Source organism: Opisthorchis viverrini (assembly GCF_000715545.1).
Source record: "Opisthorchis viverrini unplaced genomic scaffold opera_v5_173, whole genome shotgun sequence".
NCBI lineage: Eukaryota > Metazoa > Platyhelminthes > Trematoda > Opisthorchiida > Opisthorchiidae > Opisthorchis > Opisthorchis viverrini.
The window spans coordinates 401,708-427,149 of NW_008751827.1; the positions used below are offsets into that span (position 1 = coordinate 401,708).

A 25,442-nucleotide genomic window follows, 5' to 3' on the forward strand; every position below is an offset into this window, starting at 1 on the left:
CAGGTCTTTGAGGGGAAACAGAAGTGTGAATATCTCATAAGCGTTAGGCGCAGCCACTATCACTCATCAGATCTAGGTAATCGAAGGTCCCACCTCGTACTACTTCGTGATATAGGGTTTTAACCAATCACATTAATATTCCGTCCGTACAAAAACCGAAAGAATCCGGGTGTAAACTGTAGGTGGACTGAAAGCACTGCCTACTCAGAAATATGTTCAGAAACGGATTTTGTGTCCCATTCGAATGATGCATGTGACTTTGGATGAACAGAGTTACGTACATTATACAAAGTAGCCCAGCTGTGACACCTACGCGAAGGAAGTACAAGGACTGATATATTGCTAGGTTGCCCAAGACTTGGACAGGAACAGTCGAAATGCTCGGGTCGGCTTCGATCTCCGATCAGTAACCAATGGGCTATCTCGAACCCATTACTAGTAATGACAAAAGTGCGATCAACATACAAGCACAAAATACAGAAAGTGATACTGTTGAAATATATCTACAGAGATTCTAAGAACTTGGGACTGCTGAAGGTGGAGGGTTTCGTAGGAAACTTACCATCATCACATCCATCCAAAATATCACCATCAGCGTCTGAGTCACTGGAAGATGAACCAAACAGATCATGCACATCAAGCTCCGGTACTTCAGTGTTGCCTTCCGCCTTCGACACCGACGCATTGAACAAGGCATCTATACCGACGTCTGTGTGAGAGATGATAAGAAGTAGAAAAGTAGCGTTGTGAACATCCATAATTGATGCGGCCGAATCGCATCTACAAAGTACAGAAACAAGGTGGTACTTTGCGATGAATGTTGCAGGGCGAAAAATCATTCGCCAGTTGGATGACCATACAAACTATTATTAATGCATGATCGGCGAAGCAAATAACCGGTATGGATGAGTAGAAAATCGATCTGTAGGAGCATCAACGTCAGCACAATCTAGTTGAAGCGTGCCTGTGACTACTCTGTCCGAGGTGCCTGAGTAGATGGTTCTCATTTGTTCTCTTTGTTCTTGTGGATAGCTGTTGCATGAATGAAGCAAACAGCCTAGAAACATACAGGCTTCTGGTAGTATGAAATATTCTAAAAAACGTGACAGAAGAGTAACCAGCCATAAGAAAAAAGACGTATAATGAGGCGGAAAATTTATCAGTTATGAACGTCACTCACCTTGAAGTACCCCTTTGTTTTGACGAGCCTCCGTTTGTAAAGATTGTGAGGGACAGGGATCTTTAGAAGTGCTTGTGCATTCCGAAACTCTGGGTGATAGTTTACGTCTTTTTGGAGAAGTTTGCTTTTCAGACAAGGAGGCAAAAAAGGTGGCCATATCCGTCTCCCCAACATCATCCCAATCACTCCCGCTTGAGTCTTTTTCACCGTCAGACCGAGCGAGAAAATTTTGAATTTCATCTTCCGTTAACTGTACAAAAACAGGACGTCTTTTACGTTTATCGCTAAGAGGATTGGGAATCATTAACGGAGAGGCTAGCTAAAATGAAAGGAAAAGCATGTATTACGGGAAGACCAAATTATCAGTTCTATGGTTCGAGAGAAACGGTTTGTTTGCGCGAGTAAAACGTGATGTATCCCTGAGGGGTGTCCCATAGACTTTAGACTGCCCAAGCGATGGCGACATTCGTCTACAGGCGCCTTACGTCAATGGGAATGGACAACGATTAGGAGAACCAAGCAAGTTGCGGATTTCTTGAGACTAAGATGTCTGATCCGTAGAAATCTGAACTGTAGCAAGGTGCGGAAGCATGTACCTGATATCTAGGCGCTGACATCTTTCGTAAAAGAAATGGACCAGTTCACAAATGCCAGGCGACTGGGTCATCTAGAGCAAATATGAGTTGTTACAAACAAAACTGTTCGCGCAGGCATCAGGATGTAGCAGAGAAATCGACAGTCGCGAAGGAGCAGGTAGTCTCTAACTTTGACGGCGTCTGATTAGGTTGCCATCAGTCCTCCCGGTCTACTTCAAATTAGATGTCAGAATTAGCTGTTTGTTTTGGCGTGCTTTCGGCACCTCTAATCCCTTATATCCCTCGGAAACGTCGACGAACGAATCTTGAATATATTCATCTGTTCCTTCTTTGAATCGATATATGAGCCACGATCGTAATACAATGGATGAAACCAATGGACGCATTATCAACATTTGTCATTTAAGGCGTCAAAATGTTTTGCTAGGAGTAACAATTCGTGTGTACAAAGCGGCTGCAAGAGCGGCCTTACTCCATGGTTGAGAAACCTGGACCTGCCGATCTGTTTGGTCACGGTATAACAAGTATTCCCTTGCAGCAGCTTGTTTTCGATGATAAGGTGAGTAAATTGCTATTCTCAAAGAGGTTGCCGTAAAGAAAGCAGAATTGCGAGGTCCTAAAGTTTTACGCATACCCAAGAGGGATGCCTTCAAGAATCCTGGCCCGCTCATTCTTGCTAGGTTGTTTTCTAAGCACGCGCCGGCTTCCGATGAACAGTGTAATTGGAGGTAAGGATTGGCCATGGCAATTAGTGTCCCCCTTGGATTTGTTGTACGATCCCGTTTAATGCAGTACTGGTTACACCAATAACCTTCAAGCACTTCAATGTGTTATCGTAAGATGGTAAAGCCAACCTACTGTGCGAAGAACAACCACCATAGCGATTGTCAGTTAAAGCTCGCGTGAGCCAGATCATCAGTCACCTATCTTGCTAGGATATCACGAAACGATTAAATGAGCCCTTACTGTCATGTTTGATATCTATTAAGCGACTACTTGCTCAAAGGAACGATTGCTCGTTCCTCTTCATAGGTCGAAGACTGTAGTGATTGCGCCAGAAACAGAGCACTTGCCTCAGTAGCGGAACCTGAAAGTTTCTGGAACGAACTTCAACACCAGAAACTACTGAGTTGAAACATGCCTACGAGGATAGTAATGAAGTTAGACGAAGAGCATTGCTGTACAAAGTAAACAAGCTGGATTTCCGGCAACCAGGTGTTCCAGAGGCCTTTCAGCATTATGCAACACCCGCGCATTGTATCTAGGATACTGATAAAACCACATCTGGTCGTTGGCTTGTTCGCTGAGCTGAGCGGACGACCACCCACGCTAACTAAGCTACCAACACTCTCCTTTATAACGAAACCACACACACCGAAGCGCTATGATACAATTTTGCACTCAAGGATTGAGGTTTTCTGCATCCCCTCCTGGAAAATTAAATGTAGCCGGTTTTGAGGATGAGAGCTACTCGGATGGAAGTCATGAGCTTCATAGTCGATCGAGATCAAGGATGCAGAAAATGAAGCTTATCAAGTTAAAGGGGCCAGGACGTACAAACAACGCCCAAACATTGTTTACCAAAGATAGGGCTCTTTCACAAGGTCCAACTCATTCTCGCCGTCACGTGTCAACCATGGTTTGACAGCTGCTGTAATGAGCTAACGGGGCTTCAGTGGTAGCGCCAGCAGGGTGCGAGAAATTCCCAGTTGGCAACCGGATCTCCCGTCACACAGTCAAATGACAACACCACCACGACGCGGGTGCCACTACACCACAAAGGGGTTTCACAAGTCGCGAGAATATGAACCAATGCTCAGTAGTTAGTACAGCAAACTGGTACGCAAACCGTATAGCGATCACCGGCAACCACGAAATCAAGCTGCCCTACGGGTCGCGCTTGAATATGCAAGGGCTAGGGAAACCTGAGATGCCGGAATGAGTATATGAAATCCAAAGGCCATTAGATGAGTCTACTCTCCATAGCCCTATTACTGTCTTGTCGCCTATACTTGTTGAGGCAAAGACCAGAGATGCGCCCCGAAAAAAAAGCTATACGACCCTGGAGACATTTCCATGCTGCTGCGCGACCACTCGCCAAATACGAGTTTCAGTTTACAGAACGGCGCCTCCGGTAAGTGACGTTCCCGAGGATGGGGTGAAAAATACGCGTGCTCTGTTAAAAATCAGGAACATGTTGAATATATACGCCAGTACTCTGCTCGATATTAGGAGCCACACTCGTACTATGTGAAGCCCCTCTACTTAACAAGACGAAACTGCTCGTCCTTCAACGAGAATGAATCCTGACTTTAGTCAACAGCGTATCCACGTTTAAATTACGGACCTTCCTAGCGTTTATACGAGGACGGCCGAAGTAAAGACTCAGGTCCTACATGGTGCTGATGTTGCTCTTAAAAGCCCCGCCCATGTCGCCCTGCTTTCTTTGAAAACATCACAGTAAATGATGACCCTTTTCGTCAAGAACGGTTTTTTCAAGAAGCCACAAAAAGTGGGCAACCGTAAGTACAACCAGGATAACCCAATGTTTGGATAGAGTTGGAGTGACATTAATTGAACACAATGGCTATACACCGCAAAGAAAACTGTTTACTCCAGTAACGCATCCTCAACTTTGGATTTAAGTGTAACTTTCGAGAGTAAAATATGGAGTTTTCGAGCCCATCCTAGGCAGCTTGAGAAGTACGATCGAAGCTGGATTCTGTAAACATCTTTCGGACACACCAGACTCATCAACAGAAACAAAATGAAGGCAAAGTTTCAGCAAGGTTTGTCTGTCGTCCATTTCGAGAGTGGCGCATCGCTACGACATAAATGATGACGACTAAACGTTTGTAGCAAACGTTTCAAGATTAGCCAAAAATCTATCAAGTTTCTGAACAAAGATGCATCCGTCTTCTTTGTCGAGAGGCAAAACCATATTCACTGATCCTATGAACAGTGGCACGAGTAAAGCCCGTATATCCATACACCTTGCCTAACTGCGCTGATGAAATGAATCGATGTAGCTTGAGCGTTCGACACGTGTGTTTCCGAGGTTTTATGCTTCCAAGTTTTCTTCCAGGAGCACTTGTTCACTGAAAGACAAATAACTATCGATCGAGTATGAAAGATATGTAGGGCGAATAATAATCGCCAGTGATTCCAGCATAGACTCAAACAATCTCTCGGTGGATGCGGTCTGGTACCTAACTGCGATATGACCTTAAGTGACAGATTGTAACATGGTAGCACGACTAGAAATCGCACAGTGGTCTGGGTTAGGACGACCGATTAAAAGAAATTATGCAAGTGCTTTGGTAAGCCTCACAACCTAAAAGCAAGGTCGTTTGGCTTGAAATGAAATAATCAAATGGAGTAACCAGATATGCGCATGATTTCCCAAGGGATCTTGTGATCTCATTCCATGTTCACTCCAATAGTGAAAGACCTATGCGCATTTTTGGCAGTTTAGGACAGTTTTGAATGCCATATAGAGTCGGTGTTCGTCGCTAAGTCAGATCTATCACGGCTGTTATCCCGCCTACCTGGCAAGTTGAAAAAACGAATTGGTTATGGCCTGTTCAGAGGAGTATAGACATATATTGCAGAATGCATGTAGTTTTGGAAACGATGCGGGCTCTTCTCAACAAGCTTGTGGTTACGTTGATATCCTCCAGGTACTGCATTCGTAGACTTCAGGGAACCATCCAAAATTGGCTTCCACCTGAAGTACCTCGTCCAGTGTTGAATCCAATTCAGTAGCAGTCCAGTATCCTTCTTCTTCCTGGACATTGCAGCGAAGCAACCACTGCCAGTGATATCGAATGTCTGCAATATGGCAACCATCGGCCGCACACTAGTAACACCGTGGTTGACCAGGTAGCATGCAGTCGTGGCTTCGGTTGCCTGACTGTTGGATATCTTCCTCCCACTCCCTATTTCGTAAGAAGTCTTATCGGCTGGAACTCGTTATGTAACTGCATTGATTCGAGTTTTGTTTCTCGGGAATCGGAAGTGCCGACGCTACCTTATTCTAATCGACTGATGCAAACGGAATTAGCCATAAGAACGTAGGAGCAGAAACATTTAAAATAATACCGCGCTCACCTGATGAGCCCCAAGAATGGCGATGCTTCACTGCCGTACTGCAATTCATGGTTGTACGTGGGCTGGGATACTACCAGGGCGCCCATACTAGACAGGAGGGCGATTAGGGTCCTCAACCAAAGCCTTTGGCTCAAAAGCCTGACCGCAAGGCAGCGGTGCTTGGCGGGAAATGCAAATGCATTACCATTTCTACGGAACAAGTCGCCACATGTTCCAACCCCCAACCTGGAGGGCCAGGAGACTGTGTCCGTCAGACCTCTAACCATTGACCAACCTTGTATGGGACTCTGTGAGTGACGCGGGACACTCTCCAGTATAGCTCAATGGATCGCTGAGGTGCGCAAACCGTTACACCACGGTAAGGTTCAGTCTCTTCGTGACGCATCGCGATATCTCGAATATTGTGCCAGTCGAAACATGAGGTGGCCCGATGCAACACATTCAACTGCTTAAAAACATCATAAGGGGGAGATTCAACTGGATCCCAGGTGAGTCTCGCATCAAAACCACACTGCTGTGCAAGCAGGTGCATTTGTTCTATTCGGATTTAGGCAGAGCATATGGTTGAAGGAAATTCGGGGACTGTGTCTACCTGATAAGACCCAAGAGAGGCGACATCGGTCATGGGCTGCCGAAGAGTTTTCAGCAACCTTACGAGTAGTGTATTACGTCTAAACGCAATACTAATTTACTTGTGGGTGATTGCGGATTTGTAGACTGCGCGCCCAAATGACACTAGTTTGAACAACCTACATATCCACAACCACAAACTAAACAAAGGCATCCGGTAGATTTCAAGCGTCTGTGGCGCTATCTGACTGGTGGACCAATCGATAGACACAACCAAGGTATGTTGCTGGGTCATCCTTCGAGGCGTCGGACTTACCGCTCAAATCAATCAAGCGCGAACATGTCAACTCGTTCGGACGTGAATAAAGAAATTTATGTGTCCAGAGTGCGCTGGTCGATTAGCGGTAAGACGCTCGTCTTGCGTATCAGATGCGCAGTTCAAACCCCGGCACGGCCAAGAATATGCTCTGCTGATGAGCCCTAAGAGCGAAAATGAAGCCCAGTGCTTCTACCCGTCAGGATGGACTCAGTGAAATGATTGTCCCGGACGGTTTACTTCAAGAGCGAAAAGCGGAATACAGTTGCCTGGATTGCAAATGAAAAGCACATTTAGGATGATCAGTTTGAGTGCGAGGCCAGAAAGATACTGCAAGTCTGAAGGATATCCGCTCAGTTTGCAAAGTCCGAAAGACGAGCGGCAATTCAATATTTCATGTCGATAGAAGTTATTGAGTCACTGGAAATCCGCGCACCGTTGTTGTACCAAAGCCAGCTTGCGTTAGATGGCTCAGTGGTTAGGGCGCGAATTTACTGCCTGGAAGGTTGTGGTTCGAATTCGACCTCTGCCACTCGACTTCCCCTGTCTAGGCTTGGGCAACCTGGCAGTATCCCAGCCCTCGTGCTTCCTTTGGGTGGCGTGGCAGTTAGGCGCCAAAAGAGTGTTGCAGCTGAACGATTTCTTATGCTTTTTCAGTTTGCGCTGAGCCCTAATATTGACGTCAGCCAGAGGAACTAAGAGTGAAATTCGACATTTGGTAGTAAACAGAGATAGCTGATGTCAATAACATAAACGACACTCGGATGCCATGGCATAGCTGCTTTATCGATGATGCGCCAAATCAAGTAAACGGTGTGACGAAAAAAGCCCAGTTTGGCCCAAGGGCTCAGAAACTTGTTCGAATGGGAGCAGAGTTCAGAAGTGCTCACAGACCCCATTTCTAATAACAGAGCAGTCAACCATACACTGCGAATGTCAGTTCGAGTCGAAGGCAATCAAAACAGCGTCCAAGGGTTTTGGAGAGCTACATTGGACAGAATGAGAAAACCTGTCTGGATAAGGACAAAATAAACAGGCAGTGACTGCACCTATTTGACGGACCGCAGTCGAGAATGTGAGAAGAACTTCACAGAGGCCATTATCAACGGACATTTAACAAGTCATCAAGTCTATAACTTGATGAGTTATGTTAATTTCCACCAAAAAAAAACATCGACTGAACCAGTATTTTGGTCAGAAAGTTGGCATTATGGGAAGTCAAAACAGCGACAGAAGTGGGAATTTACACAGAACAGTCAGTTATCATTCCAAACATTCCCTATACGACACCATTCAGCAGGTTTGTCTTTTGTTCGGTAGGGCAGACTTAACCAAGCTATGTGCATTCCACGGATCTTAGAGAGGGTTATAGACCAGTGATCCTCCCGTCATGAAGAGAACGAACGTCCGACGGCTTGTGTGCCCCCATGACTCATCGACGCATACAGGGGGCGTCCGCGTTACACTCGCAGTCTCTCATACCAGACTGATCAATGGTTACAGGTGTAACCAACGGTCTTCGTGTCCTCCAGATGGGGAGTTGGAACGTCGGGCGACTTGTACTTTAGGAAAAATGCAATACACTGTAATTTCAAGCCAAACACCGCTGCCTTGCAGTCGGTCCTTTGGTCCGTGACCGTGATCGTCCTTCCGTCCAGGTCTGGGCACCTGGTCCACATACAAACATGAACTGCATATTTAAAAATAATCCCACGCCAAACTGGCCGTCGCGTGCCATCAGCTGGGTCACCTTGCTTGCTGCATGCATCACACGTTGCACACCTAATTTCTCTTACCCTTCCCTCGACCCATTATTAACTCTCTTCTTGTAGACCCATCTGTTAGGACCGACGACCCCGTTCGTGTAACCTCGGTTTTGGCTCAGACATCTACGCGTCAGCCGGAACAAACAGCCTCATGCATCTCCACACCAATTTTCAAGCCTCGACGTCTGTTTGCTCTTAATTTGTGCACTCTGAAGTAGGCGGGATCACAAGCGGTTCTTCTTCCCACACTGTACCCGCTTGACATTGATGCGCGCTGCACATCAGGAACTAGAATTCGATATAACAACACAGTGATTGAGTTAACTGTTCGATCACTCTCCACTCGCTTCAGGATGTGCATCTCTGGAGATCCAGAGTCAAATGCGGCAGGATCTACAGTGGTTGGTATCGTCCTTAGTCAGTGAACGGAGAGATATTTGTTCGACTGGATACCCGTTGATGGTCTGGTTTGTCTGGCAACGCCAGTAAAGGAATCTTACAAGCAGGAAGCCGATCGTTGTCAGTCTATCGTGTCTGCTTAAATTCCAACCGACTGCAGGTCTACCACCGTCAAAAACAGGTTTCGTGACTGATAAAGGCGGTGTATGAGTTCATGTCATAGTGGCTGCTGAGGATTTGGATGCACAAGGGGGTACAATTAGGGCATCTGAGACTCAGCTGCGTGGGCCACTCAGAGTGAACTCGATTTGTAAGGATAACGGTGAATTACTGCTGACTGCAGACCGTTTTCATGCACTACCAAAATCCGAAGTAACTGAAGTCGTCTGGCCTAATGGTGTCCTCCAACGGGATGCTAGCCACAGACCGAAATTGATCACATCGGCATCAGTTACCAACCCCACTCGTTCTGGAACACTTGTGTGGATTCTGACCGTGCACACGTTTAGGTCACCTCTCACTCCATTTTGACGGCCGCGCAAGTGGTGGACAAAGGATCTAGCAATTGGGAGATCCGATAGTCCCAAATTTAACCGAATTAACCTTCCAGGTGCCTCCCCGTCAGATACCCATTTGCGCTGGAACGAAGGCACCGCATCTTTCAATAGTGCAGGGAGCTTCCTTTGTCGCACAGCGCTACCGGGTCCGCACAAACATTTGATATCAGACAATACAATGGCAATGCTTGAAACTCCAAGAAATGTTCCAGTCGGTCCTGAACATAATTCAGCTCGATGAATTAACACAAGTAAAACTAAGCGTGCCACCGATCATGAGGACGTATGGACATGGAAGGACACAGATGGATTGACGAACCTGTTTTCAGCAGTCTTTTCAAGTCATACAGTCGCAAAGGTTGAGAGAACAGTATTTAACACATTTGAAAAATCATGGTGTACATGAACAGGAAATCGAGTGAGAGACAACATAGACTCACTATCAAAGAACAACTAGTCCAGGTAACCAATAGGGTGAATGGAACGTATCAGCGCGGTTAGTGCTGTGGTTGTGTTCAGCACAGGGTGTAAGTGGAGGGAGGTGAGTCAGACCATGGCAAGTACAACACACGAACAAAGCGTTTGTACCGTCAAAGGATCGGGTTGCGATGTCGTGTGGCGATAGCTTCAGCCACTGCGATTGTGTGTTGCTGTACTGATCTGGGTTGATAGGCTGGCGCCTTGTAAACAATGCGGATGCTTTGGCCGTGTCTGCTAGGTGTTGTACTATTGAACTGGCTATCATCCTCCTAGATCCAGGAGCTAACCAGGGTGGATTGTGTTCTTCCATTCTTTGGCTGAGTTGTAAGTCCGATGTATTCCGCTGCACAACAGTAAAAGAATGAGTATACTAACATATTTTGGGGGTGGAAAGGCACTTTGTCTTTGAGAGCAAAGGAGCACAAACGATTGCTTGTAAAGTAGGTGCGGAGTGTTGCGGCCGGGGAAACTTTGTTCATACTGTTAAAAGTCTTCTGCCCAGTAGGTCGTCCAGGATATCTCCCTTAAATAGGAAGCTAATGTGAATGGATCTTCTTGCAACTGTGGCGGTGATGGTGTTGTCGGGGCGCTGGTGGGAGATAGAATTTCCTGTTCCAGCGCGTCACCAGAGCCTATTTTCTTCGCTTTGTTAGTTTATGGATCAGATTCCGTTTCTGCTTAAGTGACACGAAGGTGTTAAAGTTAATGTATTGCCCGGACCAAAAAGGGTTTTCGGTAAATCGATCGCTTCAGTGTACCATCGTGACGCCGTTCAAGCCCAACATCTAGCATGGCAGTGTAAGCGGCTGATGTTGGTGGCGTTGCCGTGGGCTCACCACTGGGCCCAATGCTCTCCGGTATTTCCATGAGTTAAATTGAAAATGGTCCCTCGAAAGCTAGCACAGAGAACATGCAATACTACTGCCGATATGTAGACATCTTCGCAGTTGTGAACAATGGAGCCGAGTTGGAATCGCTCCAACAACAGTTTAATAAAGCCCACACTGTCATCCAATTCATATCCGAAGGAGAAAACGATAAATTCTTTCACTTCCTAGATGTTGGCCTTGAACAACGTCTGGTACACTGAAACCATTGGTGTGAACTGTAAAGCAAACTGTCCCGGACAACTGGGGAATAAAAAAAACAGTACCTATTTTCAACGAAGGTCCTTGATTGTGTTAATAGCAACCAGACCCTCGGGGTTACTTGTCCTTCGTCGCCTGTAAAGTAGTGACCTGAGAGAAACGAGTGGGATTCCAACCGAGTAGGGGTTGAATTGACCAAATTTTCATACTAAGGCGCGTTCGACTCAGTTAACCAGGCTTTCCCGTTAACACGCTCAGCTGGGAGTGCCCCAGGCGCTTGTATTCTCAAACTTTCACGCGTATGAGAGTAAACGAAGTGCTTTCCAATAGCTTGTGTACACAAAGTGTTGTCCGACAAGGATTTTCTCTCTCCATTCTTATACAATTTCGCGATCTAAGAGGGAATGAGACCAACGTCTCAAGGTCTCCATAACCTCGTCGATATAGAATATCCAGAGAAGGCGCAGGTTCACTTGAATGAATTGATCCCTCGACATGCACCTTGCACCCACAAAGTTCACGGACCTACTTCTGGGCGTCCAGTTACCGAACACGCCAATCTAAGGAGATGCACTCAGAATTATGGAGCGTTCTACGTGTCTTGGAGGTTGTATTACTTCCGATTGTAGTGTGATGGATGAGGTCAGTGCAAGGATCACTGAGGTAAAGGCCGTCTTCGATAATTTTAGATGCTTATGGCGACAAAGAGGCACATTCTTGTATCCCAAGGGGCGTATGCATCAAGTCACAGTATGGGCTGTTTTATTGTATGGCTGTGAGAAATGACCTCTGCCAGCAGCCGAACTGAGACGTTTTCTAGAACAGTTGTGCCAGAATCATGGCTTGTTTAAGTTGATGTATGCGGATCAGAAAGGAGATGATCAGAAACAAGTGTTCGGTTGGGTGGCGCGGACGTCAGTCGAATAATGTATCCAGTGCCAAAAACTGCGGTGATTCAGTCATGTATTGCGCATGCCGAATCATCGTTTACCGGAGAGAGTGATTTTCTCCGCCCTCACTTCAAAGCGATGTAAGCTTAAAGGCATGTTACATCTTCTCAATAGCAAGATAATCTCACTAAAATAGCACAACTGTGAGCAGTAGGACTATGCCTGATTCAAAGTAGCGCAGGCAAGGCGATGGTTGACCTTTGAACTGGCAGAAGGATATAAAAGAGAGTACTGTCAGTGCGACTTGGCTTCCAAGACGGGGTCTGTGTAATCCTCCCAGCGTATGGTTGGAGATGGTGCAAGCTGTATCTGCTTATCGATGTCAGTGGTACCCTTGTTGTTAGCCTTTATTGAAAATGGTGGAATGAGTGTCTGGAGGTGTTTAAACACCTTGGAATGATTGTGATTGAATAGCACCAACTTCCTTTTCATCCTATTCTATCCTATCTTGACAATGAGGCTTCTGAGTAAACTATGGTTGTATGGGAGCGATGCTTCAGTGTTCAGAACTCATGTCCGCTGTCGACAATGATGATAATGACTGTGACCTTCCAGACGGACGCCAGCGGTGACCGATCTGCAGTGTGGCTGACTTACCCTCGTACAATATGAGGCACTAATCCCGTAACAGCGCAGAACCACATCACGCCACTACGATGCAAAACTCTAGTTGGGGGATCTTTGGGGTAAACCGCCAAATCCTTTGGTTTGAAAGGCCAATAGTAGAAAAGCAAAGCTTACCAAAAACCAGACATAATAAACCAACCATTTAAAATAAAATGTGAACAAGAAAACTTGGATACATAGTTCGAATTAGTAAGGCGAATGGTCTATGCCATCATTGAGCTGTACTAAACGTGGAGTTTATCGGTTAAGGTAGTGAAACTAAAAGAAGTAAACAAATGAGATATAGAGATAAGATAATAGAAGCGTAGTCCTTCAGAGCGTAACGAATAATTTCTATACGAATTTTTATTGTGATGCGGTGCCAAACTCAAAAATGTAGTCAAGTATCAGCGTTCATGTGTGATCTCAACTCGATGGGGAAACAGATGCGCCAAGCTTACTCCATAGTGTAGTCAGTGTTTAGGTACCATAGACCTATTTCGTTGGTACATTGTTTCAGCTTGGAATCTGTGAAACTAGTTAAGACCATGCAGTCAAAGCGTATGAGTCGCCTTCACCAGCTATGTCGATACACATAGCAACAAAGGTTGACGACCGGCAAACCGTTTCCGTGTTCTTTAGAGACAGACTAGGCTTCCAAGGTGCAGGAAAAATCATCGCACACGAGCTTGATAAAGCCTACCTTTGGGTAACACCTTAACACTCAAAACTATGGTTAATGAATCAGTGCGTGCGCAAGACGAAATATGGTGGACACACAGCTGAAACAGCACTTCGGCAACGAGGTGAACTTGTCACAGCTGAAACGTTCGAACTGTAGTACGAAGCAAAATGTTCCGGTTCAACCTGGTGACAAAGATTGATGCTTTGAAGACTGCGAGCACAGTCCAGGAGAATCTTCCCTATTTTACACGTAGTGCCGAAACGCTGAGGAAAACAAAATCACGTGCACACTCAACGTTAACCCAGAAAAAGTAGACTGTCAACACCATCCAAAAATAACGTTCTACCGTGAAAGATAAGCGACCAAAGAGAGAGGAAAGGTTAAACTAAGTAGGCATACACATACGTCAGGAAAAAAAGTTTTTCTTTTCCACTGCTCTACTCGCACCTGTTAGCAAACCAAATGGACGAAAAGAGCAAAATATGGGGGCCCTCGTACTCAGGGCGATAATGAAAAAAGTTGGAACTGTGTCGCAGTAAAGACCACACATAGTAGTCACGGTGACAAGTGGACCACAATGTCCTAAACCACGGACTCACAATTTAAGCTGGACAGTTTCAAAAGACGGCAGCAGTTGTTACACACCTCTTGATTATGATATTTGGCTTCTGCGACTGGGGTGTTCTAGAATATCTCTAAACAGTACAAACAGTAGGTGAATGGATGCCCATGAAATGGGCTTGAATACAAGAGGAATTCAGAGAAGCGGTCACAGTTTATAAAATGCAGAGATAACGTGGCAGTATAAAAACAGGGTGGAAAACTGGAATCCCTGAGGCTAGATCTTCAAATGGCCAATCACGTAACGACACATGTGTCACCCCCCCCCCCTCCAGGAAAAACCACCCACGATACAAAGGACAGGGGAGCACAATCATGCACCGACACAAAATGAATGGCTGGCGAGAAAGTAATTTATAAATATATACAACAACGCCCAGGATGAAAACAGGGCGAGGCTTTGCAAAGATTAAGACTTAATAATTAGCTCTTGGCTCGAGTAGAATGAGGTGCATATTAGCGATACCTCCTACTCATGTGAGGACTTCGTGAGTATGGATGATTGTACGTCGAATGCTGATCGTGGGATCGTCTGTGAGGAGTTGATGTCTTGAACGAGGCATTAGAACCAGATGCAGAGTGGTTTGAGTCGCGCGAAGCCGATGGTGTGTCATTGACCGATGCCCCGTTGCGCGAGTTGCGAAGAGTTTGAAGTACACGTTTGTAAGCACCTTCCGTTCCTGGGAGATTTTCGAACGGTCGAAACGGCTGCACGCCTACGCTAAATGCGTCAATGTTTGGACGCTTCGCAGACGAAGAGGCGCCATCAGCATTTGATCCATCTGCCATGCCTGAAGGTCTACTGGGTGTCGGCGTCCCATCTTCCGAGGCGCTGATGAGCAAAATTTGGGAATTAGAACGATCTGAACTCTTGTCTTTCGCGCCACCGTCATCATTCTTCCCATTAGAAGTGTTGGAGGCAACTGTTCCTGAAAACGTCCAAAGCGAGGGTTTATGGAGCAAGATAGATCCAGATTGAACTTATGCCGGAAGGAACGAACAAAATGAAGAGTGATCAAAGCGTGCCACTAAAAAACTGAGTAAACCAGGTGCCTCTTGGGAGTTTATAAAGTCAGAAAAAGCACGCTGCTCTAGAGATTTTTACTAAATCACTAGAATTCACCGAAAGAGTTGTTTCTTGAACCAACTCTCCAACTATCGGAATTTGTCATGGGGACATATTGTAGGAAATCCATGCCGACGGTGAAACATTAGCTCCCTTTCTGAAGCACAGTTTATCCCGCCCTAAAGAATGTGGGAGACTTTAGGTCGTCTGGTAAGTGTTCCTAGTCTAGATCCCGTAGAACATATCAGCAGATAACCACATCATCTCCAAACGTTCCCCATTCTTATCTTACAGGAAGTCATAACCAATGAAATAAAATTCTGACCTTACATGAAGGCCACTGCCACGCAAGTGTTTATTATCACACTTGCGGTTGCAGTACACTCGTCCGCTGTTCTACAGGACACCCACAATAAATCGCCAAGAATGGCTCTCCCTTCAGTATATGGACAGAAAGCTACTGAATTCTCCTGCTTTCCATCACTCGTCCTGGCTTCTGTGTCCAATTTATTGAGTTGGCACTAACAGACATTAGGCAAAACTGAAGTGCATAAAACATTTAGTAGGCCGATTTTAATCAGTAAAGAAACACGGACTTGAGCTCAGTGCAAGAACTCATGAACAAGGTAACTGTAATTTCATCACAATCCACTATGGCTTGTGATGAAATAAGATTGGCTCGTCTATGGTACAAATTCAAAACACCATCACAAAACATAGTGGCCTTAATCAAAGAAGTAAACTTTTTGGAAATGAACGGCTAAATAACTGTACAGACATCAGTTTCATGGACACATGCGCTATACTATGGCCACATCAATCAACTTTTGTGAGAATATAAAAACTCACAAAACTTATGCGATTAATATGTTCAGAGAAGTGAGAAGTGAAGCGTGAAATGATTGTACCATCTCGCCTCACAGTCCGATTATGCAAGATGCCTGTGGTATATGCACCTCGTTGCGCTTAAAAAGGGGTAGAGAATGTTGCATTTCCCATAAATACACCAAAAATCCCCACTTGGTTCACGTTTCGAACCTGCGAACCAGAACATACACCTCAAAGGTTCCCTATTAAGTACAAGTGAAGTCAAAACGGGATTTTCCGACAACCGATGGGAAAAAAGTGTACGCATGCGCATCGATTTTAGAGCGTCAGGGATTGGGGCCAGATGGTTCAGTGGTTAGAGGGCCAATTTACAAACCGGAACGTCCGTGGTTCAAACCCGACTTCTGCATCTCGAATTCTCCTGTCTAGGCTTGGGTAACCTGGCAGTGTCCCAGCCATCGTGCTTTCTTTGCGTGCAGCTAGGGACCGAAGGGGTTACAGCTGAAATATTTATTTTACTTAATTGTGGCCTTACCTCGATAACCTCAATAAGAAGGTGGTCAACAAATTGGAGGACATAACACTGCAAACCCTGAACAAGCCCCTTCCGAAGATTGTGTCAGGACCGTTTCCAGACCAATGTGGAACACGTCAACCCCAAACCGTCTATGACACAGGACGTTGTCTGCAAGCAAAGTCGGTCCCCCCCCCCCCGCGAACCAGTCGTCCTCGGGAAGGAGGTCAATGAAGGAACGCCAAAAAGAAAATAGTTGGGTTCTGGATTATTCACAATGAGTCTCAAACCCTTTAATTGTCAAGTACAGCTCCAGTACCTAGGGTGCTGTTCTATAGAAACGACATATGCAAAATATCCTGTTCCTGCGTCCATCAACAATATATGAAAAATTTGACCCAGGAAAACGTTGGCTATAATTGGACGCTAAGCACTCTGAGGTACATGATGGGTGCATCACATATGTTGTGGTTTGGTTATCAGGGGTTAGGATAATCACGACCGGGGGTTGCTTTTGGACTATGGAGAGCAATCGTCAACTGGCCTTGACTTGGAGGCACCAGGCGTGCTGTTGCAGTGGAATTAGTTCACTAGCTACACAACTTCGAAAATCCATATTCTTCTCGTTCAAATACAGTGAATCTTCACTTAGAGAACAGTGACGAAAGAATGTCTTCCTATGACCAAGAGTCCAAGGACAGTTCTGGTCAGACAGAGTCCTGTCTATTGTAAGAGAAAGACGACGGTCAATCGCATGAGTGTCCTCTCTGAGGGTAAACCATTGAGACTGCTTTATAACGCAAAACAGCGGGTACTGATTGGTGACCACACAGAAGGGTTTAAGGAGTTTAAGGAATTTCCTAGCTGAATTTTCCTATCCAAAGGGAAGGTAACCAACCGTTTGCCAAAAATCTTCACACATCAATAACCAGCTGATTAGTTCATAGCTTGCTTGTCCCATTTTGGGATCTCCACTAGTGCATGCTGTAGAAACGCAGCAGACGATGGATTAATAAATAGTAATAATAGTAGTAATAAATAGTAAATAAACACCGAGTACCACCGTGGCATGAAGACTCTGTTAACGATTACAGAGACGGTCAGGAACGCACTATGGCTTATTTGTTATCACTAAAGGACATTTAGTTGTAGGATTCTTATAACTCCTAATTGAACTGGAAAGCGCCGCTGTTTGGGTGATGACCGAACACTGTACAACATATGAGTGGCACAACATGACAAAACCCAAAAAAAAGGCCATAGACGTAAGATGATGAAAAATTGACGGAGGAATGAACATGAGATACACAATGAACCTGAATTTTCCGCTGGCTTTTGACTGTCCCCCGATTCGGAGATCCCATGCGACATGAGTACTTTTGCGTCAAGCTGACGAATTTCAGCAATGATGCGTTCGCGTTCGGCCCGCAACCTTTCCAGCTCTGTGAAAAATGATGTGGACAGAATCAATCGTAACACAAGAAACCGCGAGGTGCGAGCGACAAGTGTTTCGGTTGAAACCTATATTGACGGTGCTTGTAAATACCACCGAACTGTCAGAGAGCATCGGGGACTCGTTCATCATACTCAAACAGTACAACAAAAAAGTCTATACAAAGGCTGAAGTAGATATGATGCGCGTATAGAGTAATTCAATCAACGTAAGAAAGCCTTCCGCAGAGATGTTAATCCTCACGAGTCTGTAGGAGGTTTACGAGATATGCACAGCTTGAAATGCGAACCGATTCACTCATTATTGAACAATCCCGTGAAAAGTAATTGAAAATGCGCCTCAGAATGAAGTACCGTCTCGCCAATTAACGTAACTGTCGTGCACAACAACATTACTTGGGATCAAACCATACGTTCGAACAGACACCGTTACACGAAAAAATACGAATGTCAGTGAACATACACTCATTTGCAAACTAATTTGGTTTTCCGAGAGACTCACCTGGAACCCAGTTGAACCTCTCGTTTGTGATGTTTCCAGGCAACCGAATGTGTTGCACCAGGCCGCCTCATGTTTCAGTCACTACGGTATTCGAAATATCGCGATACATGTATATATATTTGTAATGTACTACTCATAAGGTTGCTGGTTGCCTGGTGCAGCACATTCAGTTGCTTGGAAACATCACAAGCGAGAGGTTCAGCTGGGTTCTAGGTGAGTCTCTCGAAAAACCAAATTAGTTTGCAAATGAGTATATATTCGCTAATTTCGTGCAATCTGGTTTGAAGTAGAACATAAGGTTGACAGAAATCCGGGGACTGCGCCTGCCTGATGAGCCCCAAAAAGGGCGAAACCGGGCGTGGGCTGTCGATGGATTTTCAGCAACCTTATGAGTAGTACATTACAAATAAATACGGATGTCATATCAACGCAACCGAACCGATTGATATGATTATGCAACAGATTGATAAAGTCGGTGAAACTCTGTCATGAAGCCTCAGACGACGTGATTCGTCCACATAATAATATCGAACTACTACATGTATTACTGAAATGACTTGTGTCAAACTACACGTCCCCGAAGCTGCAGTCAGACATGCAAGTTCGAATAGGTCGATCCGGTTAGCCGGTAAATAATAAAATCGTACTACCTCTAGGTTGTACCTCTCCGCGGACCATCTCATGATCAAAACAGAAAACTAGCGACGGTGTTTAGATTCTTCGTCGAATCGGTTAAGCCGCGCACAACGCACAATAAACGCGTCTACGTGAGCATTCCAATCGACAAGATAGAACACACTACTAGTCACAGGTAGTTGTAAATTAATCGAACCTCTTTGAAATCGCTCTCATTGCTTGGCTAATGGCATGTTTGTCTGCAGCTATTATTGGTCAGATGAGTTAAACTTTCCTATCGGGAGGATTAAATACAACCTAACGAGTTTTTCACCCTCTGAAAATTACCCTCCGTTACAAAGCGTCTGACCAGTTTTTATGTGATTTGTCAGATGATGCAAAACCTGTCTGCACAGGAAGTGATGGTGAGCTCTGGAAGTAAGTGATAATTACGTAATTGCCAGTAACTTTTGGTCATATATATGTATACCTCATCGATATTCTGGATAGGGACTGAAAACAAGGACGCTACTGACACCGATCGGCAGCCACATGTTGCACCATCTCCAACCATACACATGGAGGATCACATGGACCCCATCCCGGAAGACAAGTGACCCTGACAGTACCCAAACTTTTTGTAATCTCTCATTTCCTTCCGCAAGGTCTGCTTGCGACACTCTAGAATGGGCTCAGAAAACATCACTCTTTCCGGTAAACGCAGGTATGCGNACGCAGGTATGTACACGACTAAATCACCGGAGCTTTCGGTCCTCGGCGCACTCCTCTGTTGAAGTCTCTACTGAGAAACCAAACGTTTCTTTCCTAATTGTCTCGATGCGAATTAACTGACATTAGCCTACACAGCCTACGATTTCGAGACAACGATTGTCGAACACCAGACATTCATAGGGGCCATACAGAGCCATACAACATAATACCCTATACGGTAGCCTGTTACACACATCGCTTGAGATTTAGGGTTATACTGTTTTACCGCCAAAAGGGTCTCAAATTAGCAAACGGTGCCTGAGCCTAAGATATGCGTGCACTAACTTGATGCGCCACACTACAATTGGAACTAATAATACAACGCAGAAGATACGTAGAAGGTTCCGCAACTTCAAGTGCCTCTCCTTAGGTTGTAGCTGCCGTGCTCAGTGACTGCATGCGACAGCGTGACCTTACACTTTGTGTGTTCAAAGTGTATAGAAAAAGATGGAGTTAGCTTATTCGAAGACACCTATGTCTTCGTCTCTTCCTCAAGGACGAGAATGACATCGTGTGCATAGTTCAGATCGACAAGGTCTTCGTCAGCAGCTACTTGGACACTACGGTTTTGAACTAATTCCGGTGTTCGTTTCATTATTTCATATACATAACAGAAGATAATTATTTTATCACGACAGAGTGGATGAACTAAGATATGCCCCATAACTACCAATGCAATTCTATGGCTGATTTTTTGTGATTCCATTCTAGCGACCAGTGAAATTCCGAACATTTGATTTTGGCACCTCCAAGGTTTTCGAGAGAATTAACGGCTAGTCCGACAAAGAACTATTTACCATCTGAGTGGGCCAGAAGCCGACTGCAACCAAAGGAAGGAAATGCACTACTGTGTTGGGCACCAACAAAGTTCCATATCGTGTCAAACAAAACCCAGCATACAAACTAGCCCACAGGTTGGTCGAATGGGAGAAAACATGGAAAATTTGTCCAGTAGATCATCAAATGTGAAAACTATCACTATCAACCTTCTGGAGGTCCGATCCAGTTGAGAAGGGGGCGAGATGGACCAAGTAGTTTGAGCGCGAATTTACTAATCGGTACATCCGTGGTTCGAACCCGACCTCTAACTTTCGACTTCGCTGTCTAGGCTTGGGCAACCTGGCAGTATCCCAGCCCTGTGTCTCCTTCGTGCGGCATGGCAGCTAGGTACCGAACGGATGCTACAGTCGAAATATTTTTTATCCATGACAAGTGGCCACTGTGGCGGCGGTAGCATCACGTCATTACGTATTACCATGCCTCTGCTTCACCGCCAACCCCTTGCCATCTTAGTTGTTTCCTTCCTTAGCAGCCTTGTATCATGGCCGTCCGCTTTTACGAAACACAAAACCCACCACTTAAAAAAACGATTCACTAGCTCCTCGTTCCCAGCCAACTCATTTGTCACAATACAGACAATAGGGAAGCCGAAAGTATCGCCAGTGCGATGACAACCCTCCGGGTGAGATCCACAACCCACACCGGTTATGCATGATCTAATCGCGTAGCAAGTTAAAAACCAATGATGAATGACGGACACTGATACAAAACTTGCTATCACACTGTGGTGGGATGAAATTAACCCGAATAGCACAAGTGATGTTGACAGAAGTTTCACTCTAGCAAACAGCGTTGCGCATATCCTTGAGATAACTGGCCATCCACTGTGTCAGTAGGCAGGTGTCACAAACTCTAGGCGTACCATGGCTGTCCATGCATCAATACAACAGAACCCAGTCAAATGAACTAGGGTCAAGTATTTGAGATATAGTGTAGTCTGTTTTGCTAGAGGAAAAGTGGCGCCGTAGGGCCAACGTCCCTGATAACAGAGATCCTATCTGTGGTGTTGGATAACTTTTCGGTGAATAGAAAGATGACCTGCACGGTCATTTTCCCAGGAGGTCTTTATAGGACGAATGACTAGTGGAACAACACGGTCAAATGTATAACTACAATGTATTTGTTTCACACACAGAACAACTAACCTACCTGCCAAAGATGGGTTTTCATTATTGTGCTCCGACGATAGACGTGATGAGCGTGACAGTGCAGCATAGAAGTTATCCAACATGTGATGGCTTTGCATTCTCGGACAGTTTAGCACATCACACTCATCTATGTACGGATACTCTATTTGGGTGTTAAAACCCATGAAACTAACGAGTAGATCTCGGTTGTATTTGACTAGAAAGAGAAGAACGAAAGAGAACAATTATACTGTTTGTTTCCAGCATGTAAGCAAAGTAGCAGGTTAAGATGTCTGATCGTCACTGAAGGTAGTTCTTTTATTAAACGAATGTTGTTGAACACAATTTCTAACCTATGTAGCCATTAGACTGAGTAAAGGAAGGACTAAACCACAGCATCCAGCTCTAGCTGTGAAAGATGGTTGTGTGAGGAGACCTGGTGATTTTCAATCGAGGATTCGTCCTGAAATTGACGCTAATCTAAGCGGAAAAGCCTAAAAGCACTGATAAAGCTGCTTCATTCTTTTTTAGAATCACCAGCAGCATGGATCTCACGAAACTCCAAGGAGTTTCGGACACCTAACGATTCACTCAAGAGTAGTTACTCAGCGGTGTGAGTAAGTCACGAGTAACTGTAGTTGTGCTAGTCTGCAACCGACAGGCCAAGCTCCAAACACGAAAAACTGCATGTTGATTGACAATCGTTGCTACTCAAAGTGACCAGAGGCATTTGTTTGCGAGCAAACACATTATTCGTTGTGATTAAATGTCTCTATTAAGCAACCATGGCTGCTCGATTGCTCCCGTCTAAACTGGGACGACGTTGCAGTATCTCAGCTCTTCTGCTTGCTTGACGTGACACGGCAGATATGAAGAGAAAGTGTCAGAGCTAAACAATTTTCCTATTACTCTGCAACTTATTTCGAGCTACCAGTAATGGCAAACAATTCCAGACTAGTGACCTTGTTTACTTTGTAGATGACAGTGTCACAAAAGAAGTCAAGAACGTACTCTACCACCAGATAGAGAACAAAATGGTTGCGAGTAGACAAGAAACAGAAGGGAGTCATTCATGCGGTTGCCCTTCAAAGAGTAAACTGGGGAGGCGCCGTTAACGTTGCACTGGTAAACTACCGAACAAGAACATAAATTGCTGCTGAAAAGCAGCAAACGGAATCGAGGTTTGGACGACCATTTTGAACACAAACTGATGCATATAAACTTTCAAATGAAACCGAGCTTCTTAGATGGACTCAGGAATCAATACATATATCGACAGAACATCCTGTAAGGTGTTGAATACGTTGGACTAAGAGATCTTCGTTCCAAAGCGCCAAAACACGTTAACAAATCCATGAAATATATTCCAAATCCCATCAATAATTACACATCTGCTCGAAGATGGAAGGCAAAAGAACGCAATGTAGCTTTACTCGCCGTCCACCAGATAGAAATACTTTGAATAATAGCCATCGTTGAAACGCTATGTTCATGTCTGCTGGGCACCAACTGTTACACCCCAACAGATAAATAATGATGCTTATTAAATAGATAAACGAGCATTTGACTGAATGCATACACATGATATGTGTCGGCCTTGATCTAGCATTGCATTTCGTCCTGGACCCATGTGGCTATTGGGTGATATGTCACCTGCTGGATCAGCTAATCAATACACAGTTGTCACCAGCCGGATACTACTTTAGCCTAATGAATGAGATCTTGCCTGCCTTACCTTACTGTTGCCCATTATACGTTTTACCGCAAATGGAATCCAACTCTAAAGACACATACCCCAACAGGGAGGTTGCACTCTGCAGAAGGTCAGTAACTATCTTCACCGTCAGCCGCCATCTAATACGAAACCCTAACAAAACTAGGCCAAAAATCCCTTCCCCTGAAATGTTCATTCCCAAAAGGCTACTGTAGTCTTTAAAAAACAAATTTTTATGCGTTCATAAAGGAAACTACTCACAAGGCTGCTGAAAAGTCCTTGACAGCAACCTTGTGAGTAGTTTCTTTTATGAAAATATACTGCAATATCTCGAACACCGTGCTAACTGAAACATGAGGCGGCCTGTGTGCAGCACTTTCAGTTGTAGAACATCATACACGAGAGATTCAGTTGAGTCTCTCGTAAAAACCAAATTGGAATGCAAATGAGTGTATTTCTCGAAAATTTTTGTGGTTATATTGTAGCCCTGAATCGGTGGCGACGTTGCAACCGCTGTCGGGGATAAGGGTGGTCGTACAACGTACGTTAGTCAAAACACGGTGATTGCCGGCCTCCAAATGAATCACGATTGAAATACGATACTCATCCTCGTTAACTACCTCTTCTCTAACAGGCACATACACACATCACTTGCCGTCACCCTAGACGACCGATTTTGTTTAACTTTCGAAGTCGTCATGGATAGTAAATTCATTTGTCAACGGAAACAATAAATGATGTGTTTGTTGTTACAGCATATGGGTTAAGGTCGGACGGCAAGGTGAAATAGAAACCGACGTTCGCAATCACCGAGGACGTAAATATCATTCAGTTTTAGTCAACGAAGCTTGAAAGGAGAAGGAATGCCAACAGGAAATGTTCTTTAGTGCTACAACACTACACTTCGAAAACAGTGACAAACCATATCGAGAACTCTGTGGACCAGAATAAAGCTGCTGCTCAAGCTCGTCTAGCTGCAATGAGCAACACTCACGCAGTTGAATTGGGAGTAATATGCACTGGAAACACCAACAATGCTGGCTGACGGGACAGTAGTACAGGTCACAACCCCAATCCGCCACAAAAGGTGCTTACTTAAAACAAAACGGTGCTTATAAACCCACCTTCAGTGTCCTCAGCCAAAGCTGCGACTGAATCGAACATTGTGAGTTCACCACCCACTCGAGCTTTCCGTAACCAGCCTGGAGGATAGCCTAGAGTGCGCATACGGTATATATGAATCGGAATTTCATGAGCTGCCAGATTTAGTGCGTGCCGCAACTTATCTCTGAAGCAAAATAGGAGAAACATATAGCACATACGACATTAAACCAGGGCGAAACTTTGAAAAGTCTTCAACTTCATGATATCGTTTGCCCGTAACTGGTCTTCGGGGTCTAGCAGGAGCGGCTGAACGTTCCGTAGCTGGAGTTGGAACCTCACTGAGGTCTTCCTTGACTGTCGGGTCGTAGATGATTCTGGGGAGTTGGGAACTTCTGGAAGAGTTGGAGAGTATAAAAAGTGAGCTTACTGGGCCACGCCACTTTTGTCAATCACGAACAGATCTTCTGCGTCTTCATCCATAGGACTGAGTAACAATCGTTAGGCAAGCTGGAAGCGGTGGTTGCAGAAGTTCTATCACACAAGCGTATAAAAGACTCACAACGGTTTAAAGGTAGAAGACACGAAAAAACAATATGATGAACGGACCTTTTAAGGGCTCAAAACTGTGGTCCGTCGAATCAGTTAGGCGATTTGTGGCTGAATGATGAAGTGCTCAACCATTAATCGGAACTCCACGGCTCCGAGTCTGCATTGAGGCTCGTGATAGGCGCGATGATGACCCATACCCTCAGATTTCCCGTTTCTTAGAAAACTTTTGAAATCGTCAGATGAAAGAAATTTGTAATAACTATCTTTAGCTATGCGATCGTCAAAAAGCAAGTTCCTTATTTTCCAATCACCAATCACTTGAGGAGCTGCTTTTCCGGACGACATTATTTCGAGAAGAACCGGCACTTCACTGGTGAGTCCATGATGAAAAAAGGTTTTCACATAATGGCAGCATCTCGGATCTTCGGTATTAAAC

At 45.0% G+C, this 25,442-nt stretch overlaps 3 protein-coding genes across 3 annotated transcripts in view; 1 reads left to right on the forward strand and 2 right to left on the reverse strand.

The window, feature by feature from the left end:
* T265_14289 (hypothetical protein) overlaps window positions 1–1,499 on the reverse strand; it is a gene marked incomplete at both ends in the record, with an annotated part of 28,713 nt that extends 27,214 nt beyond the window's left edge. Inside the window, 2 exons of the mRNA XM_009172966.1 lie at window positions 563–709; window positions 1,181–1,499. Of these exons, the coding sequence (XP_009171230.1) occupies window positions 563–709; window positions 1,181–1,484 (451 nt within the window). The remainder of the gene's footprint in view (window positions 1–562; window positions 710–1,180) is intronic.
* Window positions 1,500–2,251: 752 nt separating this feature from the next.
* Window positions 2,252–2,910, forward strand: T265_07430 (hypothetical protein; the record flags this gene model as incomplete). Its single annotated transcript, XM_009172948.1, has 2 exons — window positions 2,252–2,335; window positions 2,809–2,910. 2 exons carry the CDS (start codon window positions 2,252–2,254, stop codon window positions 2,908–2,910), a joined length of 186 nt encoding a protein of 61 aa, XP_009171212.1.
* Window positions 2,911–14,268: 11,358 nt separating this feature from the next.
* Window positions 14,269–24,952, reverse strand: T265_14290 (hypothetical protein; the record flags this gene model as incomplete). The annotated part of the gene is made up of 5 exons (XM_009172967.1): window positions 14,269–14,853; window positions 21,662–21,856; window positions 24,478–24,641; window positions 24,676–24,849; window positions 24,885–24,952. 5 exons carry the CDS (start codon window positions 24,935–24,937, stop codon window positions 14,381–14,383), a joined length of 1,059 nt encoding a protein of 352 aa, XP_009171231.1.
* Between the last annotated feature and the right edge of the window lie 490 nt (window positions 24,953–25,442).